Source organism: Paramisgurnus dabryanus, chromosome 2, assembly GCF_030506205.2.
Source record: "Paramisgurnus dabryanus chromosome 2, PD_genome_1.1, whole genome shotgun sequence".
In the NCBI taxonomy this organism is placed as follows: Eukaryota; Metazoa; Chordata; class Actinopteri; order Cypriniformes; family Cobitidae; genus Paramisgurnus; species Paramisgurnus dabryanus.
In genome coordinates, this window is record NC_133338.1 from 40,724,446 (window position 1) to 40,748,904 (window position 24,459).

A 24,459-nucleotide genomic window follows, 5' to 3' on the forward strand; every position below is an offset into this window, starting at 1 on the left:
CTGCTACAAGCACACTCTGAGGTGGCGGTGGAGGGTAGGAAACACAGCCCCGCCCCTCCCCCTGCCTGCAGAAGAGTGTCTGATACCAGGCACTGTTGCGCTTTTCAACCACATGGGGGAGCTGTAAGTCATTTTTACATGGAAACTACATAGTGTTGCTTTAAGCCTTGTCTGCGAAACTGGGCCTAAATGTTTCTTGATTTTTCAATGTTGATATCAATAACAAATCATAGAGGCACTTCAAAAATGTAACCTTGGGAGGTCACCATTGCTTTACGCATTCTGCAACAAGAGATGTGGCAGTTTTGTATTTGCAACAAAAAATTAAATCATGTAGAATGTAGATATGAAAGTGACCCATTTCTAAATCTCTATTTCTCACTGTTCCACGAAATATTCAGGATGGCCCCATCCCTTCAAGCTCTGACAATAGACTGCATTGTTACATGAAAGATACAGTATAGCCTTTATATTTCAAATAATGCTTGACAGGTGGTGCCTATCTGGGTATAATTTTCTTTGATGATACTGCAACACAATACTGCAACACATTGACAGTTATTTATTCATTTCAAGCAACTAGGTATCCACTCTCAGACAGAGGCTTATCAAGTTGGTAAGGGAACAGATTAATATTTGATCAATGTTTTCCTGTTTTAAAAAGCAGGAATAATTGGAGACTGACTGCCGAACTGCTGCCCCCTGGTGTACATTATTCATATCAAATTCTGAAAGATCTTTGTTGAATTACACTTTCTTAGATAAAAAAAAACTAGATTTTGGGACCAAAGCATGTATGACATTATAGTCATATCATAATTTCAGAGCCATGCATAAACCTTTTATATGAGCAACAAAGACAGGAATAGTTATTAGTTTGAGGCAGCGGTAGCTTTATTTCTAATGATAAACATTTGAACTAGTTGAAGCTGAAACTAAACCAAACACTGCAGATTTTGTTTTCTAAGAGCAGTATTTAACACATGTGGTTTAAGTTAACACGTTACTCTTAGATAGTCTGAGTCTGTGAAAACAAAACACGTTTATATGATATGTATGCATCGTGTTAGGTCTAAAACCTTCAGTTCCCTACAGAAAAGACCAGCTAAAACCAGCCTAAGATGGTTGGCTGGTTTTAGCTGGTCTCCCAGTCTGGTGTAGCTGTTGATGGATTTAGAGGGGTTTTGGACACTTTTTAGGTAGTCAAATACAAACTGACCCACCAGCCTGAACCATCTTCAATCTTAAACCAGCTAAGACCAGCCGGCTCTCCTGATTTTGCCAAGTGGTTGATGTCCTCAGGGCAACATTATGCTGACCCTGGGTCAACATTTCAATCAACCAATCAGATTTAATAAATAAGTTTACAGTTTGCATTAAGTTTGAGCTTACAATCAAGATTAGCTGTTTCTACCATTGTTTTTCACTTATCATGTCCCTCTGATTTTGGTTTGGTTATGGTTAGGGTTGGGGTTTGGGGTGGGTTTAGGTTTTATTTAGAAAAATGTTGTCCTTGGGTCAATACAATATGTTGCCCTGACGACATCAGCCACTTGGCAAAATCAGTTCGAGGCCAAGCTTTCAGTCTGGTCGAGCTGGTTTAAGCTGGTGTATCAGCTGGTCTCCAAAACCCCTTTAAAAAAACAACCTGTTACATCCCCTTACGGCTTTTCTGGTTTTTCCAAGTGGTTGATGTCCTCAGAGCAACATTACGTTGACCCTGGGACAACATTTCAATTAACCAATCAGATTTTTAGAAATACGTTTAAAGTTGGTTTCAAGTTTAATCTTACAACCAGGATCAGCTGCTTCTAGACCATTGTTTTTACACTTATAATTTCCCTCTGATTTTAGGGTTCAGTTATGGATGGGATTTGGAATGGGTTTAGGTTAAATGTTGTCCTTGGGTCAACATAATATGTTGCCCTGAGGACATCTCTCACTTTGCAAAATCAGGTTAAGCACCAGCTTAACCTGCTAAAACCAAGCCGGCCTTAGATCTTTTCAGTAGGGTCATCTTCTAAATGAAACTTTGTTTTTCTTATCTCTATTTGTGACTTTAGTAACACAAAGAAACATTGAGGTAAACGTTCTTTCGCAGCCATTCATCTGTAATATTAAAAAGCACTGAAAATATTTGTTACGGCATCCGGCAGGAACTAAATCCATTATAATAGGTTTGGTCATTGCACTAATGTATTTTAGAGAAGGCTCTGTACAGTTGATCTCTATATCTCTCCCTTGTATATCTTAATATCTACGCGACAACAGTATCTGTCACCAACTCAATGCCACATGACAGCACTTGAAACCTGCTTCTCAGTGAATCAATACCTTCCTCAATCCTCAAGGGAAGAATTCAAGGTCATGCTAAATGAAAATCCACCTTTACCTTTTGCATAGACAACTGCTCTTTAACATGCAACCCTGTCAGTGAAATCCAGGTTATAAGTCTCATAAAATTTTATTAAAATAAGGGGCATCATTTGAATCATTGATTTCACATTATTTTTGACATGGTCTCTCAGTCAATATTAATGACATCAAGGGTATTTTTTCCATAATGTTCTTTACATTCACCAATCACTTAAAAACAAATTAACTGGGCTTTGGATCATTTTCATCACTTATTTTTTGTCCAAAATATGATTTTAACCATTTGCTTTGTCCTTTAGAGTAAAGCCACATATATTTCAAAAACATGTAAAGCATAAAGTTATTGGACCTTTTCTTGTGAATCCCACTCTCTATAAAATAGTATTTGTTTATTACTTTAATAAAAATCATTTAAATTAACAACAACGTTGTTGTTGATTTAGATGTATTGTATCACCAGCTTTGTTGATACATACTGTACGCCTCTTCCTGTAACGTCACTCTTGGGTTATTAATATTAATACACGCTGGTTCATAGACACAGTCAAGTGCTGTTGGTGATGATGGGCTCTTTCATCCGTTATACCTAGACATGCCACCTTTACTTTAATATTAAAACTTCGGTCTAACAGGCTACGGATCATCTTCAAACACGACTGAAGCAATGCAAGTATTTTTTCATTTAAGCGCAGGAGATGCAGAGGATAAAATCTATCTAAACCTAAAAGTTGTCATCTGCTGCCATTTAAAATATTTTTGCACTTTTGAGGCACCAGTATGACCTTTCAAAATACAGCAACAGGAGCTTCATGGACTATTGGACCAGATGTGAACGAATCTCTGCATATACAAATGGACAGTGTAAGTAAGTTCGGCAAGAGTCCGTCAGCGGCTGCGAGCGGTGAAAAGCAGACGGCACCGACAGTCATCACTCAGCGCCGGGCGTCTCATTACCATCACCGCATGTCTGTGTACAGCACGAGCCGTCCAGTACTCACCAGAGCCTACTTTCAGGGACGCGTATATAACTTTTTGGAGAGACCTTCGGGTTGGAAGTGCTTTGTGTATCATTTCACAGTGTAAGTATGCTTACTGTGATTTGTTTTCTTCAGAGAGTGAAAAGTAGATTTAGTGCTTGTGTTTCCAGAGCTTTGTATTGGCAACGCAAGGGACATGGGTTCGCTTCTCAGTAAACACACATACCTGTACTGATAAAATGTATACCACTTTAAGTCTTTGTGTAAAAGCATCTAACAAATGCATAAATGTAGTGGGGTGCTTTTTAGTATTAAATCGTGTTTTATTTATCCAAAAAGTGATAAGAACATTGCTCAATGTCACTTGTGCATGAAATAATTTGTTCTTCAGTGCAGCACTAAAGTATATATATATATTAAAAAACATCTATAAAATGAATTTCAACGTTAAACGTTTTCATGTAAACAGTCAGACATTTGTAATCTTTTAAAAAAAAAACACATCGCATTAATAATTTATTATTAGTGACAGTTAAAGATGTGAATAATAGTGAATAATAAATGATCTAAAAGGGACCTATTCCACAGGGTCTAGTTGTTTTGCAATAGATTCCAAATGAAAGCACACACTCCTTTTCATGGTCTGTATCTCTTGCAGAAGAGGAGGTGATAGCGGGCAGCTAAACTTGGCTGCAGGGGTGGCTCTCCTCAGCAGGGGCCAGTGGGTTTGGTAACCCTGTGACTCAGTGGTGTTGGGTAGAGATGTCAGAACAACGTGAGAGTGTGACAGTGTAGGGCTTTGCTTACAGCAAGTGCTGCACTGATAGTGAAGCATTTAACATGTTTGGTTTATTTATGTATTTATTTATTTACTTCCTGTAAGAATGATGAATCACCTAAAGACTACTAGACATAATGTTTATTTTGTAATTAACTGGTTGTTTGTTATATAAAAGATGGACTTTATTCGATATGATTTACAAAGCACTCATATTCAGAATAGCCCTTACAGAGCAATGTGAAGCTAATTGCCTCGCTTAAGGGCGCATCTGGGCTCTCCAGACTCCTCGGTTCATAATTCATGCCCAACTATTGGCTTACCAGCCCAAGGCTTTCACCAGTAGCCTAGCACTTACAGGCTACAGTTTGCTACAGAAGAATTTTGAGGAAGCTGTCCTGAATAGAAATATGCTTCTTTTAAATAAGAACCTAGGAGACTGGCAGGTTAGCAGCAGAGAATGTGCACATGTTTTTTACTGCTTTAAAGGCTGTCAGTGAGCGGCAGTTATCGTCAACACGTGACCCCTGTTTGTGCAGATAATGCTAGTTAAACTAGTAATAATTGGTGATCAGTACATTTTTATTGTTATCTGTCCAGCAGTGTGATAGCTGGTTGTGAGAAATGTCTCTCACTGTCATGCAGGGCCTTGACCAACCCCAGAGGGGTCCAAGGACAGCAAAGACATGTCGAGCAGAGATAAAACTACATTGATGAGAACAGCCAATTTATCTACACTAAGTATTACATATAATTAGTTTTGTGTGTCAATACCCATAGTGGAATTTAATGAGTAGAATTAATCCATAATTATTTATGGTTTAGCTTTGAATCATACTTGTGACACATGCAATGTAAGGCGAATTTCTTTCGGAAGTAAACGTCCCTACAGTATACCCTACCTTAAAATGCAACCAATGGTCGGATTCATGATTTCCTTTGGTGTGTAAGTGTGTATTATTAAATGTTAATGATATGCAAAAGATACATACCCCAAAGTAAACAATGACGCGAGTTATCGTCTCCAATGCAAATCTCTTTTTTTGGACTACAACAAACACATGGATTGTAGGCAACAGTTTACTTTCTGGGATTTATGATGTAGACAAGACCGACATTATCATAATTCCTTTCGCTTCAGACTCACAGCCTGTAATTTAACTCCTGTTAGCATTGCATTGTGAGCGAATCTTTCAAACATGGAAAGAAGAGTCACATTTCCGGCTGACGTCAGAGGTATTCAGGCCAATCACAATGTACAGTAAGCTGCTAATCAGGGACACACAGGAAGAGAGTGAAATTTGGAGCTACAAAAATGTGCGCTATGTGGAAAATAATGTTTTTTTTTATGATAAACCACGCGAACACATAGTATAATACCAAATACACCAATACATTTTTACCAATAAAATAGGTGCTATTTAAAAAGCTGATTAAACTCCCCATTAAAGCATAACTGACAATTCTTATTTTTTATGTAAAACTGCAGCGTTTATTATAAGCAATTTATGCTATGTAAGACATAATTTTTTTATTCATGTGCCCTCATAAACTTCAATCAAAATCTGAAAATGTACCTCCGCCCTTTTGTGCAGATTATTCCCATTATGTCAGCTAGCTAGACGGCTTTGGCGAAAAACATGCATTCACTCCGCCCTCTCGAACAGTCAGTCTGATGCCATTTCACTGATATAAATGACTTGATTGCGAATGACGTCACGATTGTGAAGCCACCGTGTCGCCATATTGTTATGCCCAAACATTTTATTAAATAATAGGCCGTTATCAGATTTTAATGATAACGTCCCCTGTCGGTTGGGCATACCAAGATGGCTCAAACTCTGCAGTGGCTTCACTTCACACTGTTATGTTAAGCGTTCTATGCGCAATCCAGTCATTTATATAGATCAGTGTGCCAGTTCCATTTCTGAATGAAACGCCAACTTTGCACAGTGGGAAATACAAGCCACGCCCACTATTTTACTCCTGTGATATTCTGTTTCCCTCAGATATACGTCACGGAAGTCAATTGCGAGTCAACTTCCAGTTCACAGGGGCTTTTAAATGTTTTTCAGTGATGCCATTCAAGAACCCTTTTTGCTTCCTTAAAGGAGCATTTCACCCGTAGAAACATTAATCTTTATTGAAAGTGTCATATTTGTAGTCAAAATGTAACATACATTTAGAATTTAGTGCCTATTTGACCGAGAAAAGGGGTGTTTGTAGTCTCACTCCCTCAACAAAGATATTGGACTTCCTTCTTTCAATGATGCAAAATGATGATTTTTACATCATTGAAAGAAGGAAGAGCAACACTGAAATCTGTTTTTCTCCTGTCTCAGCGGCAACTGAGGAAATGATGCATGACCATTCAAAAACATGACTGGGGTTCTAACTATACAAAGCTTAATGCAAATGGGTGAAGTGTCCCTTTAAAGAACCATTCAGTTGAAGGTTCTTTAAAGAACCATTTTTTCATACCTTTTTACATTCTAAAGCCTTTTCTTTGGAACTTTTTTACTATAAAGAACATAAACGTATATAAAGGTTCTTCAGATGTAACAAGTTCTTTATGCAATAAAAATGGTTCTTCTATGGCATAGAGAAACATCTTTATTTTTATGATTACAGCTGTTTGAAGAGACTTAATTTTTTCCTAATCTGGAAAGACCCTTTGTTTGGCGTCCCCTTCCCGAAATGCCCTTCAAGGGCACAAAAACACTGTTTGAAATACGCAAATGTTTTGCCATTGACGTAGATCACTAGAAGGTAAACACAAGTAGTTCTCCATGTAGCTCATATAGTGTTGAATTGGGAAGGCATATGCTGCTAAAATGTATTGAGTGCACAGTAAGTGGCTTTGTGAAAAGTGAAACATCTGCCTGTTGCCTAAAACATAATGTTGAGTATAAGTATATTCGGACCTGATGGTTAAGTACTAAGAAATTCAAAGATATATCCAGATGCCGTAAAACTGATTAATTAACCTACTGTATGTTCATGTAGCTCATTTGGTAGTATTGCTTTAGCAATGCAAAGGTCATAGGTTTGATTCCCATGAAACAGACACACTGATTAAAAATGTATAGTTTAAATGCACTGTACATCGCTTTGGATAAAAGCATCTTCCAAAATGCATAAATGTAAATTCTGTTTAACTCTTTGCATCAAAACACTATTCCTCCTTCCTCTGACTAAAGTGGTCAAGTTAACATTTAATTGCTGTGAGTAGCACAGTAGTTTCCTTTGTTTACTATTCCAAACTAACCACTTTGGGTTGGAAGATAAATTATTCTAGCCGCTAATCAGTGGGCTGAAGTGTAGCCGTATCGTACAGTATAGCCTATGGCATGTTTATTGACATGTACCTCCTCTCACAGCCAGGTTCAAGGTCATTCAACAGTATTGATTACATAATAAGATAAGGTACTGTATTTGCCAACCAGCCATCTTACCCCAAGGTTATGTTAGTGTGTTTGTTTACGTCTCTGGCCCCTCCCACTGAATCTGTGATGACAGACAACAGCTGGGCTCTGTTTGTTGGCAGCAGCTGGTCTTCATACCTTTTGATGTTTCATTTTTATTGCTAATAAAGTCGAACTAATTAACTATTGAAATGACAGAACGGTTGAACATCAGTGCCATAAAAACACACAACTAACAGCATTTGAAAATGAACTGACTAAAAGAAGAAAAAAAGTACTTAATGTTTTGATGGTGTTGTGTATTAAAAATGTATCATTAAGCTAAGAATAGGACTATGGAGATTATACAAATATTTAAATGTTAATGTTACAGTTACATTTTAAGTTCTAGTTTTATTAAATCACAGTTAAACTAGATTGTTTCAAATAATCTCTTTAATTTTTATATTTTTCGTATTTTCCTTGCCAAAAAATAAAAAGTATTTTGCTTGTCTCCAGGAAACCATTATCACGGTTCAAAGGATGTAAAGGAGAAATCATGTGGTTTGTAGAGTTTGTCCCTGTCAGATAAATAACATAGTTGCGTGTGAACAAATACACTTATCTCCCTTCAAAAGAACACAACTTTATATTTTGTCTTTGTTGGTCTACTGAGCATACAAATGATGATCTGTGATGTGCTGAACCTTATACTTTATACCTTATATATAGGCTTAAAAACCTTTTACGTTGTACACAACTGAACCAGTATCGTTATACAAATGAAATGGTTTGTATAGTTTTTACTTGCTTTGAGGTTGATATGACATGACATAAGAACCAAGTGATATATTAGGAGTTAGTAAAATGGGAACCATCGTCTAATAGTTCTAGTAGTTTTAATTTGTGTGCTCTAACAAACCTTACAAATCTTGCTTCATATTCCTTATATGAAGAAACTTATGTATGGTAGTTTTCACCATATAAATCAATTGAAGGTTCCAGACACTGGCCCACCAAAGGATGTCCGATTAGAGACTAGGCGAAGACTGTCAATTTCTGGGAATAACCCTTTTATTGTTACCACTCAACTGATTTCTAAAGATGAGTGTATATGTGTGGTTTTCTATAAACAAAGATAAAAGTATACACATAAGTACAGACATAATAATATGTTGCAAAAATAAATACAGTAAGAATACTACCACAGTGAACTATAAAGTACTGTTTTAAGACTTAAACCTTGACTGAATAACAGCGTCATATAGGTTCCATATTATAGAGCCGACTCGCATCTGAAACCTGACACCTTGTTAAAGGAGCATTTCACCCGTAGAAACATTAATCCTTATTGAAAGTGTGTCATATCTGTAGTCGAAATGTAACATACATTTAGAATTTGGTGCCTATTTGACCGAGAAAATGGGTGTTTGTAGTCTCACCCCCTCAACAAAGATATTGGACTTCCTTCTTTCAATGATGCAAAATGATGATTTTTACATCATTGAAAGAAGGAAGAGCAACACTGAAATCTGTATTTCTCCTGTCTCAGCAGCAACTGAGAAAATGATGCATGACCATTCAAAAACATGACTGGGGTTCTAACTATACAAAGCTTTATGCAAATGGGTGAAGTGTCCCTTTAAGGTTCTCGTGCTGCTGGTGCGAGGCTGCTCTGTCTACACTAGGTGCGCCGGCGCATTGCAAACAATTCACTTAATAAACTTAATAAAATACAACAAACGTCTAAATATACTTCTCACGATAACATTAGTTATGAATAAACCGTATGAATAAACATAAACGTATACACTTAACGTTACGTCATGCACGTGAACAAATTAACATCACTGGCACGTTTACACATGATTAAAACTCTTAATACACATGTATTTAAACATGACACACTTACGTCGGCATGTACGCACAACACATCATCAAACAGGCAAATGCACGTCTTATTAATTATACTGCAGCAAACTTTGATAATGTCTCCGCATCCTGCTAAACTCCGCTGCTGTCTCGGGTAGATCACTTGCATTATTATCTGAACGCTCATTGGTCCAGGCAGGATAACGCGTGCATGTGTGTCTCATTGCATAGCGGACAAACAGAGAGTAAATGTAATATTAGTGTGATAGAAGTAGCCGTTTTTACATTATATATATTTTGATCAAAGATAAATTTAGTCAGGAACAGCTTGTATCTGTTTTATGATATTACGTATACTGTATTATAAAATATCATATATTTATATTTATATCATGCTGTATAATATTTATCTTTGTTATAGAAAAATTAATCTCCACACAAGGTGCTCTACAGCAGTGGTTCTCAAACGTTTTCAACATGCGGCCCCCCCTATAGAAAATTTATGACAAATGTGTTCTAAAACGTAACATTTTAATTAAACAAAACATATTAAAGGGGCCATGGCATGAAAATCTGACTTTTTCCATGTTTAAGTGCTATAATTAAACTTATAAGTAACTTAGTTTTGGTAAACCATTCTCTACAAGCACGTGAAAAAATAGGTAATTGAAATTTGGCTCTCCTTATGATGTCATAAGGAGCACTTATTATAATAAAACTGCCCCTTAATCTGCACTATCCAACCACAGCACAGCCATTTAGGGCAGAGAGCAAGAGAGAGAGAGAGAAAATAATTCACAGCACAATTGAGTTTGAATTGCATCAAACCACCATCATTGCTATTAGTGTTTGCACTTCATCCGCTCATTTGCATTTTAAAGAACACACTCAAAATGGCACATTTTTGCACACACCTTCAAAGTGGCATTTTTAACATGATATAATAAATTATCTAAATGGTATTTTGAGCTAAAACTACACATATGTGCTCTGGGGACATCAAAGATTTATTTGACATCTTAAAAATGATTGATTTGTAAATTGGTTAGTAGCCTTATTTTTATGTTAAATTACACAGAATTCATGATAAATTAATGTATTTTAAAAAATGTCATAAAATCGGGGCACTCCTGGCACCATCTCAGTTTGAGAACCACTGCTCTACAGAACCAGTAAAAATTTCTTGTTGCACTTACATTTTTAGGTTGAATCAACTTGAAATTAATTAATTTTAACTTGACTTGTGAGGTGTTGCTATAAATTAAGAATTATTTAAATTATAAAAATAAAATTGAAATAACTTAAGCAAATTTAACTTAATTTTTTATCATTTATAGCAACTGCTTAGTAGTCAAGAAAGTTGAAATTAATTGTAATTTTAAATTTAATTAAACTTGTAAGTGCAAAATGTACAGTGTAATAAATTCCTTTTTCACCAAAGATAAAGGTGCTTAAAAGATGCCATAGAAGAATCATTTTTGGTTCCTCAAAGAACCATCTCATCAAATATTCTTTAATAATTTCTTTCCTTTTTTTTATAATCTGAAGAACCAATTGTTTTAACCAATTGTTGTGTAAAAAAAATTAGTTAATTTAATGTAACAGCTGGATTTGACTCTTTTTGACCAAATGCCGGGTTGAAAATAACCCTGCATTTGTAAGAGTGTCGTTCTTCAATTGCATCATATAGCAACTTGTTTCATTTTCAAGAAAACATGTCAGATACAGTTATATAAACATCAAAGATAATGTTAGACATGTTTCATAGAAGAATTAATCTTTGCATCACTCTTTCAGACTCATATTTATATAGATGTTAAATTTAATATGACACATTATATTTTCCTTCTGCAGATTTCTCATTGTGCTGTCTTGCCTCATCCTCAGTGTGCTGTCAACCATTGATGAATATCAAACACTGGCAAATAAAACACTCTTCTGGGTGGTGAGTTTCAGTGCTTTAAAGAAATATATCATTTGTAAAATACTATTATACTCGAGTCAATCATAGTGCAGCATGTGGTTTGTAATGCAGATAGGTTAGGTTAGTAGGATAATTGCACTCTCCAGCAGAGGGCATCATTACATCACTTTTCACATTTACATGATTGGATAAAACACAGGAAGAATGACACTATTAGCATTTTCTGAACAAACCCTCTCAGCATAGCAACTGGCACCACAAAATCTATATAACATGAGCCAAATTCACCAGAAATGGCACTGTGTCGTCTCTAACGGCAGCAGGTATTGGCAGCAAATATTAATTCAGTCTTTGTTTATTTTGTTCAATAATCCCACAAGCAATTGTGCAAACAATCAATTGCTTGAGGCTTCCTTGTTAGTGCATCTGACGCTTTGTTTGGATCAATATTCAGATGCAATCTGTCTTGTAATTAATGTGCTTGCTGAAGCATTTTCTATTAACAGAGACTATTGTAGGTATGAACATGATCAATACAATGTTTAAGACAATAGCTTGCCTGCGTTTAACAGGTCCAGAACCTGAATGCCATATGTCAAGATTAGTCACCGTTCCCTACGCAATATCATGTCATACGCTTATGCAAGCCATAAACAAAGACAATAGGGTGGGGGATCAATTGTCTAAATTCGGCAGAAAATGGGGAAAGGGAGGGATAGAGATTATAACAGGGTGACCGCATGTCAGAGGTCAATCGGGCCACCAGCTAATGGGATTAAACCTATGCGCTGTGTTCATTAAGCAGTGCCTCACATCACAAGTTAATTCCACAGACTTTAGGGCTAGAAAAGACCCTTTCGGATTAGCTGTCCAGCGTGGCTTGCTAAAGCAGGCCTGGGATTAGCGGAGATTACAACAGATGTTGCCTATTGTGCATAAGTCTGCCATCAAAAATCATATACGGTGCCATATCTGGCATGGGTGGATACTAATACAATACTAATACAGTAACATGAAGCAAAAGGATTTTCTCACAGGATGTGAAAACCATCCTTTTTGCTCTCAAATCACCATGTAAACCCCACCCCCTTCACACCCTATTTTAATGAGGCATTGCGTCTCACAGCTGTTCAGTCAAACAAAAGCAGGCCTGCTCCTTTTTACATCTTTTGCCTGATGATCAAACTTCTCGCCAAACCACGATTTTACAATTCTCAGTATGACACAAAGATGTTTATTCTGCTTGGTTTGAAGGAAAGAAAGATGGCATGGTTAAGTTTTCACAATTCTGCTTATTTTGAGTAAGTGAATATGTAAATGAAGCTTAAGCTTATCAGGCAGATCTGGCTAAGTGCAGATTAATCATTACCTTAGATCAATTGTTCAACTCTTTTTCATCTGTCAACCAGTTACAGTCTTGATATACCCTGTTAATCCATATTAACATGACATTGTTTCACCGTAAGCAGGAAGTGCTACTGCGCATTAGCACTACTTATTACCACACACAGACCCCTGACACTTATTAACTGGCCCTATTCTATGGGATAAAGGATTAATGTGTATGTCACACTTTTGGGGTGAAGCCTCAGAGGTTGATCATTACCTGTGTAAGATGGGTAGGTGGTGGAAGTCGCACAGGACGTTACACTGTGCTGACATTACGCGTCCTGAGAAATGCCACACCGGAGGGATGTGATCTCACATGCTTCCTCCGTCACCACGAGGAAGCGTCATAGCTGTCGCCCGGCTTTCTCGGTATGCTAAGTGTGATAACACATCATCAAGTTCTCTCTGTAGGTGTTGGTAAGACAGTAGTCACGCTACTAGGTGCAAACTCTGCTCTTAGCAATTATCATCTACAGATAAACATTCCCCCCTAATTGGACAGAACACAGATGTCTCTTTCTTTGTCAGTATGAGGCTTGTGTTAACCGAGACCCCCCATGATTGGCTAATAAAACTGTAAAAAGACAAAAGCCTGTATAATGATGAAATGTTTCCTATTTGAAACCACCCTGAATGTGAAATGAGCATTTATTGGTGTATTTTAGCCATTTGAGGGAATGTTTTAAGTCTGGGTGAAAGAGGTTTGTAAAAGCTTTGTGATTATGGCAGCTAATAGAAGATAACACTCATTAGAGTGAAGATAACAACATTATCCAACAAAATGTAATGTTCCTCTTTTGACAAAGCATGCAGTTGGAATGAGGTGTGGTTTTTAGTGTGTTATGAGGTGGACTTTTTTAAATATTCATTGGTAATGCAGAGGTTTCTCGGGGTGTTAGGACAAATAACCTTAATCTCTGTCACGTTTCCACTGATAGTCATTCAGTCAGCATCACCTCCTCCATCCAGTAGCTAATGGCCTTCCTTTGAGTGTCTGTAAAATCCTGTCAAGAAATTCAGATAAGACTGTGTCCTCCCAATGTTCTACTGTGTAACTTTTCAAAACGAGGAATTAAGGCCTTATCAAATCCTTGCAAATTCCTTATAAATCTTTACACTGTCACACCAATAATGTGTTTGCTCTGTGGCTTTCTCTTCACTTTTACTACATTATTAGAAGGAACGGTCATAATATGTACCCTAGCTATCACCGGGGCAGTACCCTTTAAAAAAGGTCTTAATATGTATCAGGTATGTAATTTAGTACCAGGGTCAGTGACAAAAGCAGTTTGGCAAGATGAGAAATTCAAAAATCTTTTAAAAAACTTGTTTTAAAAGCATGCATCAGGTTTATTTTAGTGTATTAATGTTGATTTTATTCAATAAAAAAATACATTTGCACCATTTTTATGAAAGTTAAGACTGAATGGACCTGAAAATGTCAAATGGTGTTACCGCAATTGCGCCAAAGAATAAGAAATATTAAATATTTTATTTACCTTGATGGCATGTAAGCGTAATCATCATCAAAAAATAAATAAATAAATAAATACATTTAAAATATAATTTATTTGTTATTTCTAAATGTAAATTTTTATGCGTTTTTGTAATATTTGTCCTGACATATGCTGAAAACAGCTCTGTTTTCTAAATAATCTTTGACAAGTTATGTAAAATACAGTAAAAAATCATATTACACTAAACTAGATGATTATATTTTATTCCACTTTTTTATGAATAAATTTATATTTTCATTTAAAAAAAATACAAGTTACACCAATTGACACAAACCGTTTACACCACATTTACATTTTTGCAATTATCCTCCAAATATTCTTTCAAAATTACATTTAAACAGAAATTTTAGACTTGGTCCTCAAAAAAAGAGAATGTATGCAAGGAATCTGCAAATTTATTTTATAATTTTAACCCTTTTACATTTAATTGAACCATACAGACACAAAATAATGAAAGCCTCGTCATTGACCCACCATTATGTATCTTTGAGGTACCATATGTACCTCTGATATTAACTCTTTAGGTCCAAAGCTGTACTGTTTGAAAGCGTTCAGTGACATATTTTGACATTTTTTTCGGACATATTTTTTTTCGAAATGATTATTGGTCTCAGGTAACTAGTTTATTTTTTAACATGGTTTCTGGATGGAGGCATTTTGGTAACAGGACAGAAAGTAACTGGACTGAGTTTTAGCTTAGATTTAGCAAATACATGAAATAAAGCTGCATTAAATATGGAATGATTGAATAAAGACTGAGCAAATTCTAGTGATTTACCTTTTTTTATATAAAAAAAACCTGATAACATTGAATAAGTACTATATGAAACAGAACTGAACATTAAGATTGACATTCACAGTCACATCATCAATATCATAAAATATACAGAAAACAAAATTAGGAAAAATACTTTTGATCTTCACATGGCCTTCATAAGGTCCAGATGATGTAATTTTTATTCCTAGAAATTCAAAGGGGGTAACGTGTTGGGTAACAGGACTGAGTGAAATCCTGGGGACATGACTAAAAAATGTATTAATGTTATTATTAAATATTATTAATTTTGAATGCTAAAAATAATATTTAAAGCAAAGATGGGATATTGAACTACACAAAAATGCAAAAAAAAATTAAAGGAGTAGTCCACTGTATAGATGGGGCCCATTGACTTACCATAGTATTTTTTTCCTACTATAAAAAAAAAAAATTTCCTACTATAAAAAGTCAATGGACCCCATCAGTGGACTACTCCTTTAAGATATCTGAAGAATTTTATGCTCTATGTTTAAAGGTGTAGTGGTTATAGAGCAGGGACAGATAAAATATGCAGTTTTTCAGTGTTCTTTGTAGTTTTTATTAATGTTTTATATTTTAGAATAACAAACAGGACACTTTGCTTAATAACAAAATGTATTTTAGAATTGGTTTTCTTGCATTTTTAATCTTGCATTCCAAACTAAAATGCATGTTCGAGCTGCTTTAATTTAAAAACACCTTGTCCTGTTTCATTTTAAATATTTTGTTGACATTGTTTTGTCTTAAAGAGTAACTAAACCCTAAACCAACTTTTTTTAGTTAATGATCTGTAAGAATGGGGCTTTATTAGTGCTGTTCATTGATTTTAGTAAGTTTTTTGACATTTGGATATAAAGTGTTTCAATACTACAATATATTGTGTAAAAACGTCTGAGTGCTGCCCTCTTCAGGTTGAACGGTGGCTACTGCAGTTGAATTTTCCTATTGGATGTTGGGTCCAAAAAATGACTGGTGACGTAAGCAGGTTCAAGCTCACCACGCCCTTGTTACGATCTCACAACACACTTAGTTCGTCCCCTCTATCTCCGTTGGGGTCTGCCCACTTTTATTGCATTTTTCATATATTGCCAGTGGGCGGAGTCAGGATCTGACCAGGGGTTTAGTTACGCTTTAAGATGCACACCTGTAGTATTTTTTGTTAGGTATGTTTGTAAAAACTGCTGAAATGTCCTCATATAACTAAGGCCTAGTCTTGGATGAATCTAAACCCTGTCCGGGAAACCACCCCATAATATACTGGGGACAGAAATGGCACCGATTTGGTGGAATGGCTCATATTACTTTAGGGCTTCAACTGTTTGTATAAACTAAAGCATTAGAAGGTCAAATAATGCCATTCACCAAGCCTAATCGTGTGGTTCATAGTAAATCCATTTTATTAATATCTCATGTAATCTTATGAGATTGATGACAAGGGTCAGCTGGCTCTTGCTGTTTCTACTGTGTACCCCATCCTCTGATCACCCTGCCGACTGCATGCCAACTGCCTTTTGGATGGGATATCCGATTACCATGGTAACTTAGAGAGCCCTTTGCGTCTTGTTTCCTCTGCCCCCACCCCCCAAAAGCTGATCCCATGGCCTCTGTCGCCCACTGGCCTTCCACCCAGACCTTTCATATGACAGCTGGTCAGTGTGATCACAAGTCTAGGTTTAATTAGAAACCAAGTAGCGTGGCGTGAACAAAATTGGTATGCCGAATCAGATATGCAACTAAAAGGTTAAAATGGCGGACGCAACCTTAATCCATATAGCTGGTAGCAATAGCTATCTGAATATTTATTTTAAATTTTTATTGCCTTAATGCTTATGGATTGTTGTAGACCATAGGTTCCCAAACGTTTTCATACGAGACCCACTTAGACAGGTTTTTTATTCTATTTTTGGAAAAGAGTGGTATATATTTATCCTAGTCATTGTATAAATCAAAATGGCAAAGTAAGATAAGATATCAAATACTGTGTCATTGCTAGTCATTAATTGGACTAAACTATTACTATTAACTATGTCATTTAGCACAACAGCAAAGTGACTTTTCGCGACCCAACTTATCCCACTATGTGACAAAAATGGGCCCTGACCCACCATTTTAAAACCCCTGTTTAGACAATGAGTGCTGGCACATCCAACTGCATCTCAAATTATACAGTGTTTATAAAGGAAACTGGTCTACTTCCTAAGAGCAGCTTGTGTCTTGCACTTCTTTGTATCTGGAGGTCTTTCTGGTCCACTGTGACCTCGGGCCGAGTCACCTTTCTGCCACTATGTGTCGACCTGCCTCGCCTTTTTCAGTCTTGGCTAACCCTCACATTCCCTCAGGCCAGGGCTGTGCCGTGCCTATGATTTAATTTGATCATTTAGTGAGCTTTGGACCTGCTACCTTACCGGCTGTATGCCAGTAGCCATCCCAGGGCAGCTGACCAAGCTCCTTCTCAGCCCGATCCAGGTCTCCAGACAGAGGGCATCACAGCCAGCCTCATAACTCATACATGTCTGGTTCCTCACGGCTCTCAAAGGGCTTACGCTCAGCAGACTCTAAGCCCTCTTTTGTTTTCACTTCTTTAAGAAGCAGACAAGGGCAACTGCTGTTGTTGGCCATGACCATGAACCAACCATCCAGGGTTTTTACATAACCCTGTGTCATGGCGGTGAAGTCTTAATATGCATCTGTTGAAACATCCCATGTGCACCAGAATTTCTCAGGTTACTCTGTAAATATGTGGTACATTTAGCAAACTGCATTCTGACCTGTGCATGCATTCAACTTTAATCTGTCCTGCACAAACAGCAAATCGCATTACTTCAATGGATTCTTTGTTTAGAAAGCTGCCATTGTATATCTCAGTCACAAGATTGCAGAAGTGAGTTTCAATAGGTGCAGCAAACAATAAAGGATTTTGTTCTGGATATACTTCATAAATATTTGAAGAACGCATTTTTATTTCTCAGGAGGAGTTTCTAGACAGCTAAATAACTCCACAGTGAAAGCCACTTACATTTTTCTCCTGATAAAGCTGTTAAAGCCGTTCTCAAAATAGACAATTCACTACTCATATAACTTATCTCTCTAGTCTATACTTGCAATGTTGCAGTCTATTAGCTTTCTGTATCTTCAGCATGTTATAAACCTTACATTACAGTATGTGTAAATGTAACAATGTTTTCTGATCATTTATCTTTCATACTACAGGAATTAGTGCTTGTAGTGTTCTTTGGTGTGGAGTATGTTGTGCGTCTGTGGTCAGCAGGATGTCGAAGTAAATATGTAGGAGTGCTGGGGAGGCTTCGCTTTGCCCGAAAGCCCATCTCTGTTATTGGTGAGTGTGCAAAGTCATTTCCTAAATGCCCTACTTTTTTGATCCAATGCATTTTTATTTGTATGGATTTAAATTCGTAAGGCAATGTTGTTTTATCTAAGATGGCATTTTTTGGAAGGTCGTGGTCAAATGTCCTTCTTGTTCTCCTCTAGACTTGATTGTAGTGGTGGCCTCCATTATTGTATTGGCATTTGGTTCTAAAGGTCAGGTGTTTGCCACCTCTGCTGTCAGGTAAGGTTATTGATGATGCTGCAACACAGAATTCATTCAAACTTTATTGTGTCTTTTATCGCACTGAGGCCATAACATGTTTTTTTTACAGAGGAGTACGTTTCCTTCAAATCCTACGAATGCTGCATGTGGATCGACAGGGAGGAACATGGCGTTTGCTTGGATCAGTGGTGTTTATACATAGACAGGTTGGGGATCACAACCTCGTAAAGCATGATATATGAAATAATAGTTTTATTATATATTCAAATTTTAAGACAAACAATTTTGTAAAAATTCCAAGAAATATATGAAGAGCTCAGATGCAAAAGCCGCTAAATGCCACCTCTGTGATAATGAGGCTAACTGAACCCAGCAAGCAAAAACCAAGACGTTGAAATGAAGGCTAACTGTAGACCCAATATAGACTGGCTATGAGTAACCCACTTCTACCCTAAATAACCTTGAATTTGGTTACATGCCATTTTTGCCATAATAACTTGAAGATGTATGATATTCCAACATGTAAGCAAAGTCAATAGGTGTTCAAGGTGTTTGCTTTCATTTGTTTTAAACTTATACGTATCGTCTATTCTTGGGCTATGGTAGACGTCTATTAGACTTTCACTGACAGACCAAATTTAGCCTGGTTTTAGCCCAAATTGCTTGCTGGGAATGCTCTCGGCACAGTTTATACGTTCATTAAATACTTTTGCTTAATCCTGGCCTAAGGCCATTCAGAAATACAGCTTTGGCAGAATCCATTTCTTCACAAAGATTTTTCAAAAGAAGTTTTGTTTTTTCCAGTTTTAAGGAGGTTTACTGAATATATTTAATCTAATTTAATCTATAATAATAATAAATGTAATATATTATGCATTTTAACTTTATTCAAAAAGGACAGTGAACAGTGACTGCATTTTTGCATGTACTTAGAGGGTTTTGCAGCAAAGGACAGTCAAAGTTGTTCAATACCAATGAAGTAAAGTGACATTTGTGAAAATAAGACATTTCATTTACTGACTACTAAACTTTGTTATTGCCATTAAACATAAGAGCCTGATAAAAAATGCTCTTTTAGCTACAAGAAAACATGGCAGAACGCACTTGAGAGAGTTTTGCATCTGAGCTCTTAATATTTTTCATTCACATTTGGCATTTGAAAGATGATACAAATAAACATATAGTGAATTATAATATAAACAAATGAATTATTAAATACATCAGTTAAGTATTGATCCTTTTGGTGATGTAGAAGATCAGTTACTAAAACACTTTTTTAAATCATGCCGTTGAACCCCTTTCATTTTCTATCAACAATTATGCAAAACCAGAAACCAGTGATGCTCTACTGTCATACGACATCAATAATATGAACAGTTGAAATGGTTTTTAATAAAAAAAAGAGCATTTTAGTGCATTTATTTCACGAGTCTGTTTTTAGTAAGGGTTTTTTGTTGCTAGGAATTGATCACAACGCTCTATATTGGATTCCTGGGGCTCATCTTCTCGTCCTATTTTGTGTATCTGGCAGAGAAGGATGCAGTGGATGACAGCGGTATCACAGAGTTCAGCAGCTATGCTGATGCTCTGTGGTGGGGTGTGGTAGGTAGATACACACCCATACTTTGCACCTACACAATAGCTGTGACATATTGATATGATATATTATTGAAGGCATACAGCAATGAATTGGATCGTGTTGAGTTATGGGTGTACAATGGCATTGTCTTTTCTGTACATATGCTCAGGTGACAGTAACCACTATTGGCTATGGAGACAAAGTCCCTCAGACCTGGATAGGGAAGACCATCGCATCATGTTTCTCTGTCTTCGCTATCTCCTTTTTTGCCCTGCCCGCTGTAAGTTACAAAGATTTAGTTTAATAGCCAGAACAATTGTTCTTCACACAGCAGGCCAATGACACCATGACAGTGCAACAATAATGACAGTATTTCCCCACAGGGAATCCTAGGCTCTGGTTTTGCTCTGAAGGTACAGCAGAAACAGAGACAAAAACACTTCAACAGGCAAATTCCTGCAGCTGCATGTCTGATACAGGTCTGCATTATTGTTGCCTATAGAGTTTAAATATAAATATTAAATATAATATAAACATATTGTACCTAGGTGGTAAATATTAGGACCTTTTTTAAGGGAAACCATTTTTTTACCAGTTTTTTTCTTTTCTCATGCTCAAGGCATTCTGGAGGTGCTTTGCTCTTGAGAATGATGATTCTCCCACCTTCAAGTTATTTCTGAGGAGAAAACTTGTAGTACCCAGCACTACAGTGTCCAGCCCTAGATTAAGGGTAAGCAAACAGCCTACATAAAGATTCTTGTACAGATGGGCCAGACGAATAAAGTAGTCGGGAATTAATATGTTATACTTTGGCTAGTGATTTTTCCAAAATCACCACACGATCCAGCCCAAAACCCCACCATCCTTCCTACAAAAGGTGATAAATAAAACTGACAGTGTAAAGTGTAATAGCATAACAAAGATATAGACTGTATGGATGTAAATGTATAAAGTGAATGCATAGCTATCGTTTTGGATTAAAGTGTCTTCCAAATGCATGAATGTAAGTGTCCAGTAAATGCCTTGGTCAAGGTGTTTATGTGACTTTATAGAAGCTAATAAAGTGAATCAGTGCCAGCTTCATATTAACAATATAAAACCAGCTGGTCTATTAGGTTGCATTTATTCTGCGAGCTCTAATGCACACATCCACTATTTTGACGAATATCTGATTTTTCGTCTGTTTACATTTCCTTAAGACATAGCTGACAGTGTTTATGCAGATATTTGACAAGATGTTCATTTTAATCTCATTTTCAAACGCATTTTGAGCATTCATGCGAGCAGAGATATGAGTGCTCAGACAGCATGCTAGTGCTGAGCTCTCTCTCTCTCTCTCTCTCTCTCTCTCTCTCTCTCTCTCTCTCTCTCTCTCTCTCTTTCACATGGTCTATTGCTCTTGTAATAACTTTTTAATATCAAGCACATCTCGCTCAATATTCTCACATTCACTCGTCTCTTGTGTCAATAACACAGTCCTGCCCAGACAATAAAGCAGATTGTATTGTCTCAACAATAGATATAGTTATACCACACAGCCCTGACTCTATCATCATTTCAGATTATTTTTTTGGGGGGGTCAGTGGGAAGGTGGGGAAGCTGAAGCTGCCTTAAAAGGGCCATGGCATGAAAATCTGACTTTTTCCATGTTTAAGTGCTTTAATGGGGTTCCAAGTGCTTCTATCAACCTAGAAGATGTGAAAAAGATCAACCCAGTAACTTAGTTTGTTAAACCATTTTCTACAAGCATGTGAAAAAATAGGTCATTGAAATTTGGCTCTCCTTATGATGTCATAAGGAGCTCTTATTATAATAAAACCGCCCCTTAATCTGCACTATCCAACCACAGCACAGCCATTTAGTGCAGAGAGAAAGAGAGAGAGAAAATAATTCTCAGCACAATTGAGTTTCAATTGCATCAAACCACCATCATTGTGATCAGGATTTGCACTTCATCCGCTCATTTGCATTTTAAAGCACACACCCAAAACGGCACATTTTTTTATATAACTTATCGAATTAAGTTGCGCAATTTCAATTTCTTTTAATAAGCAATTTAGCAGCTCAACACAAGCCAATATTTAAAATAGTAATTTTGAACATCCAGTTTGAGTAAACTTGAAAATTTCTCAACTTTGATTTCTTTTGGGCAGGTGAAAATGAAGAAAAAGATGAAGAGCAACGAGAGGGATAATGGGCGCAGTTCTCCCACAATACCCACCATAACCTATGATTCATTTGATGACGGTAGAGACACAATTATTGATTTTCACAATGTTGGTCTGATTCTTTTACCTTTCATGCTTTTGAAGTTCCTCTTAGTCATTGAGTAGCGCCTCTCCTCTGATATGCTTCATTTAACCTCTCTGATCTCACAGAAGGGGCAAACAAATTCAGCAGATTTGGTGAGCTTCAGTTAGCGTCTATAACTAACTGCGTCTTGCCTGTACTCACTTCATACTTTGCTGTGTGCTCTTTTCTATGTCTACATGGTTTAGTTTTGGTGAATTATTACTTATATGCACACTTGTCCATCACAGCACACTTACTAAAAATGAAACCACATGTATCAGTCTATTTATAATGTGCAGTTTGTCAGCCCTGAGCTCAGTCTCTCTCCTCACAGAACGGGAACAATCCTGGAACTCTCTGTCCTCTTTTCAGTTCTCTGCACATTCAGGTCGGTTAAAGGACATTATGGCCTTGTTAAAATTGGACGAATGCACGTTTTTTTCACAGGAATATCTCAGGGCACTTTCAGTCTGAATCACATGTATCTCTGTGTCTTTAGTGAATAAGTCCACTGGGTTTTTGGAGGTGCAGTCTCGACCTCCCCTCCAGAGGTGCAGCAGTATTGCAGATGAAATGGAGACTGATGCAGAGAGAGACATTTCACTCCTTCCAGTCACTCATGTGTCTCAGTGAGTAAGAACTTGACATTTTTACTGCAATTTAAACTGAGACTTTCTGACTGCTGTAGACAGCGGGGAATAAATTATGCAAGTTTCGGGAAGCTCAACTCTGGTCACACCGGAGTCTAAAAATGTCCTTCCCCAAATGATCTCAAAATTAACTTTCCCACTAAGCCTCCTGGAGTTTTTAGGGGAATTTTTACATTTTTGTATATTTGTGTTGTATAAAATAGATTTATGAAAGAATAATCAAAATTAAGTCTCAAATTCAATTTCAGCGTAAAAGAAATATTGATATAAAAATATATAAAACATTTCAGAAAAAAGAAACAAACATTCTTTAGGGACACTTTAGATCCACATTTTCAATTTTAACGGTTTGCTATAACTTTATGCCATTTTGTCCTTAAGCACTGGTTCATTTCTGACCTGATTATAGACAACATATCATGTAATGTATTATGAATAGTCAAGATGTTGGTCAAAAAATGTTAAACTGATCCCCTTTACCCAGCAGTTCACACTCACATTATTGACTCTGGGAATGCAAACAGGATCTAATCAGCCTGCTAATCTCGGTAGTCATTGGATTCCCAGCTCAAATCTTTAAAACAGTTTTAACACGTGCGGCATCCCTTTTGGAGCAAATCTCTGCTTTGCGAGCCCACCCACATCAAACTCAGTGAGTGTATGAAATGGTGTATGTTTCAGTGCCCCAAAGCATTCCCATGAAGAGTGGTTATGTGGCAGGCTGTAGGTTGTGTGAGAGGGGGTCATTATCGAAATCTCTGTGCCCCATTAGCTGTTCAGCATGTGGAACTGTGCACAGCAAACCATTTACTTATACAGGCAATAACCCAATCACTCTCTGAATAATCTAATGGACCGTGTCTCTGCTGGAGGTATAAAGTCCATTTAGAGAGAGCACCATTACATTTATGATGCTTGTGGTCATGCACTCTGCAGTATCTGTCCTTAGGCTTCTGTTGTTTTATGTCATTATGTAAAAATGAGAGCCTTCCCCTGCGAAGACATGCTTGAGGTATGTTTTTGCAATATTTTTGGGAACACCACAAGAGGGCAGTGGAGGTGTTTTTGAAGAACCGAACCCTGGCTATGATCATGTCTGTTGAGTCAATGCAGTGCTTCAATTTTGGTTTTTGGGAGAATAATTCCATGTCTGTGAAAAGCCAGCTAGGTTATTTTTTGTGATTTACTGTTAAAATCATCCAAAAAAAACAAAAAACATTGTAACCTTAATATTTATATCTTTAATATTGACTGAGTAAGGCCATGTCATTAAAATGAATGTGAAATCACTGACTGAAATGCTCCTAATCTCATAATTAGATTTTGAGACTTTAGGCTGGATTTCACAGACAGGG

At 36.8% G+C, this 24,459-nt stretch overlaps 1 protein-coding gene across 1 annotated transcript in view; it reads left to right on the forward strand.

Annotated features, from left to right (window-relative positions):
• Window positions 1–2,952: 2,952 nt before the first annotated feature.
• Window positions 2,953–24,459, forward strand: part of kcnq1.1 (potassium voltage-gated channel, KQT-like subfamily, member 1.1) — a 37,685-nt gene continuing 16,178 nt past the window's right edge. Inside the window, exons 1-13 of the mRNA XM_073813660.1 lie at window positions 2,953–3,455; window positions 11,262–11,352; window positions 18,244–18,370; window positions 18,523–18,601; window positions 18,693–18,789; window positions 20,045–20,185; window positions 20,332–20,442; window positions 20,546–20,641; window positions 20,782–20,892; window positions 22,316–22,424; window positions 22,514–22,567; window positions 22,789–22,842; window positions 22,954–23,083. Coding sequence (XP_073669761.1) covers window positions 3,154–3,455; window positions 11,262–11,352; window positions 18,244–18,370; window positions 18,523–18,601; window positions 18,693–18,789; window positions 20,045–20,185; window positions 20,332–20,442; window positions 20,546–20,641; window positions 20,782–20,892; window positions 22,316–22,424; window positions 22,514–22,567; window positions 22,789–22,842; window positions 22,954–23,083 — 1,502 coding nt within the window. The 5' untranslated portion in view covers window positions 2,953–3,153. The remainder of the gene's footprint in view (window positions 3,456–11,261; window positions 11,353–18,243; window positions 18,371–18,522; window positions 18,602–18,692; window positions 18,790–20,044; window positions 20,186–20,331; window positions 20,443–20,545; window positions 20,642–20,781; window positions 20,893–22,315; window positions 22,425–22,513; window positions 22,568–22,788; window positions 22,843–22,953; window positions 23,084–24,459) is intronic.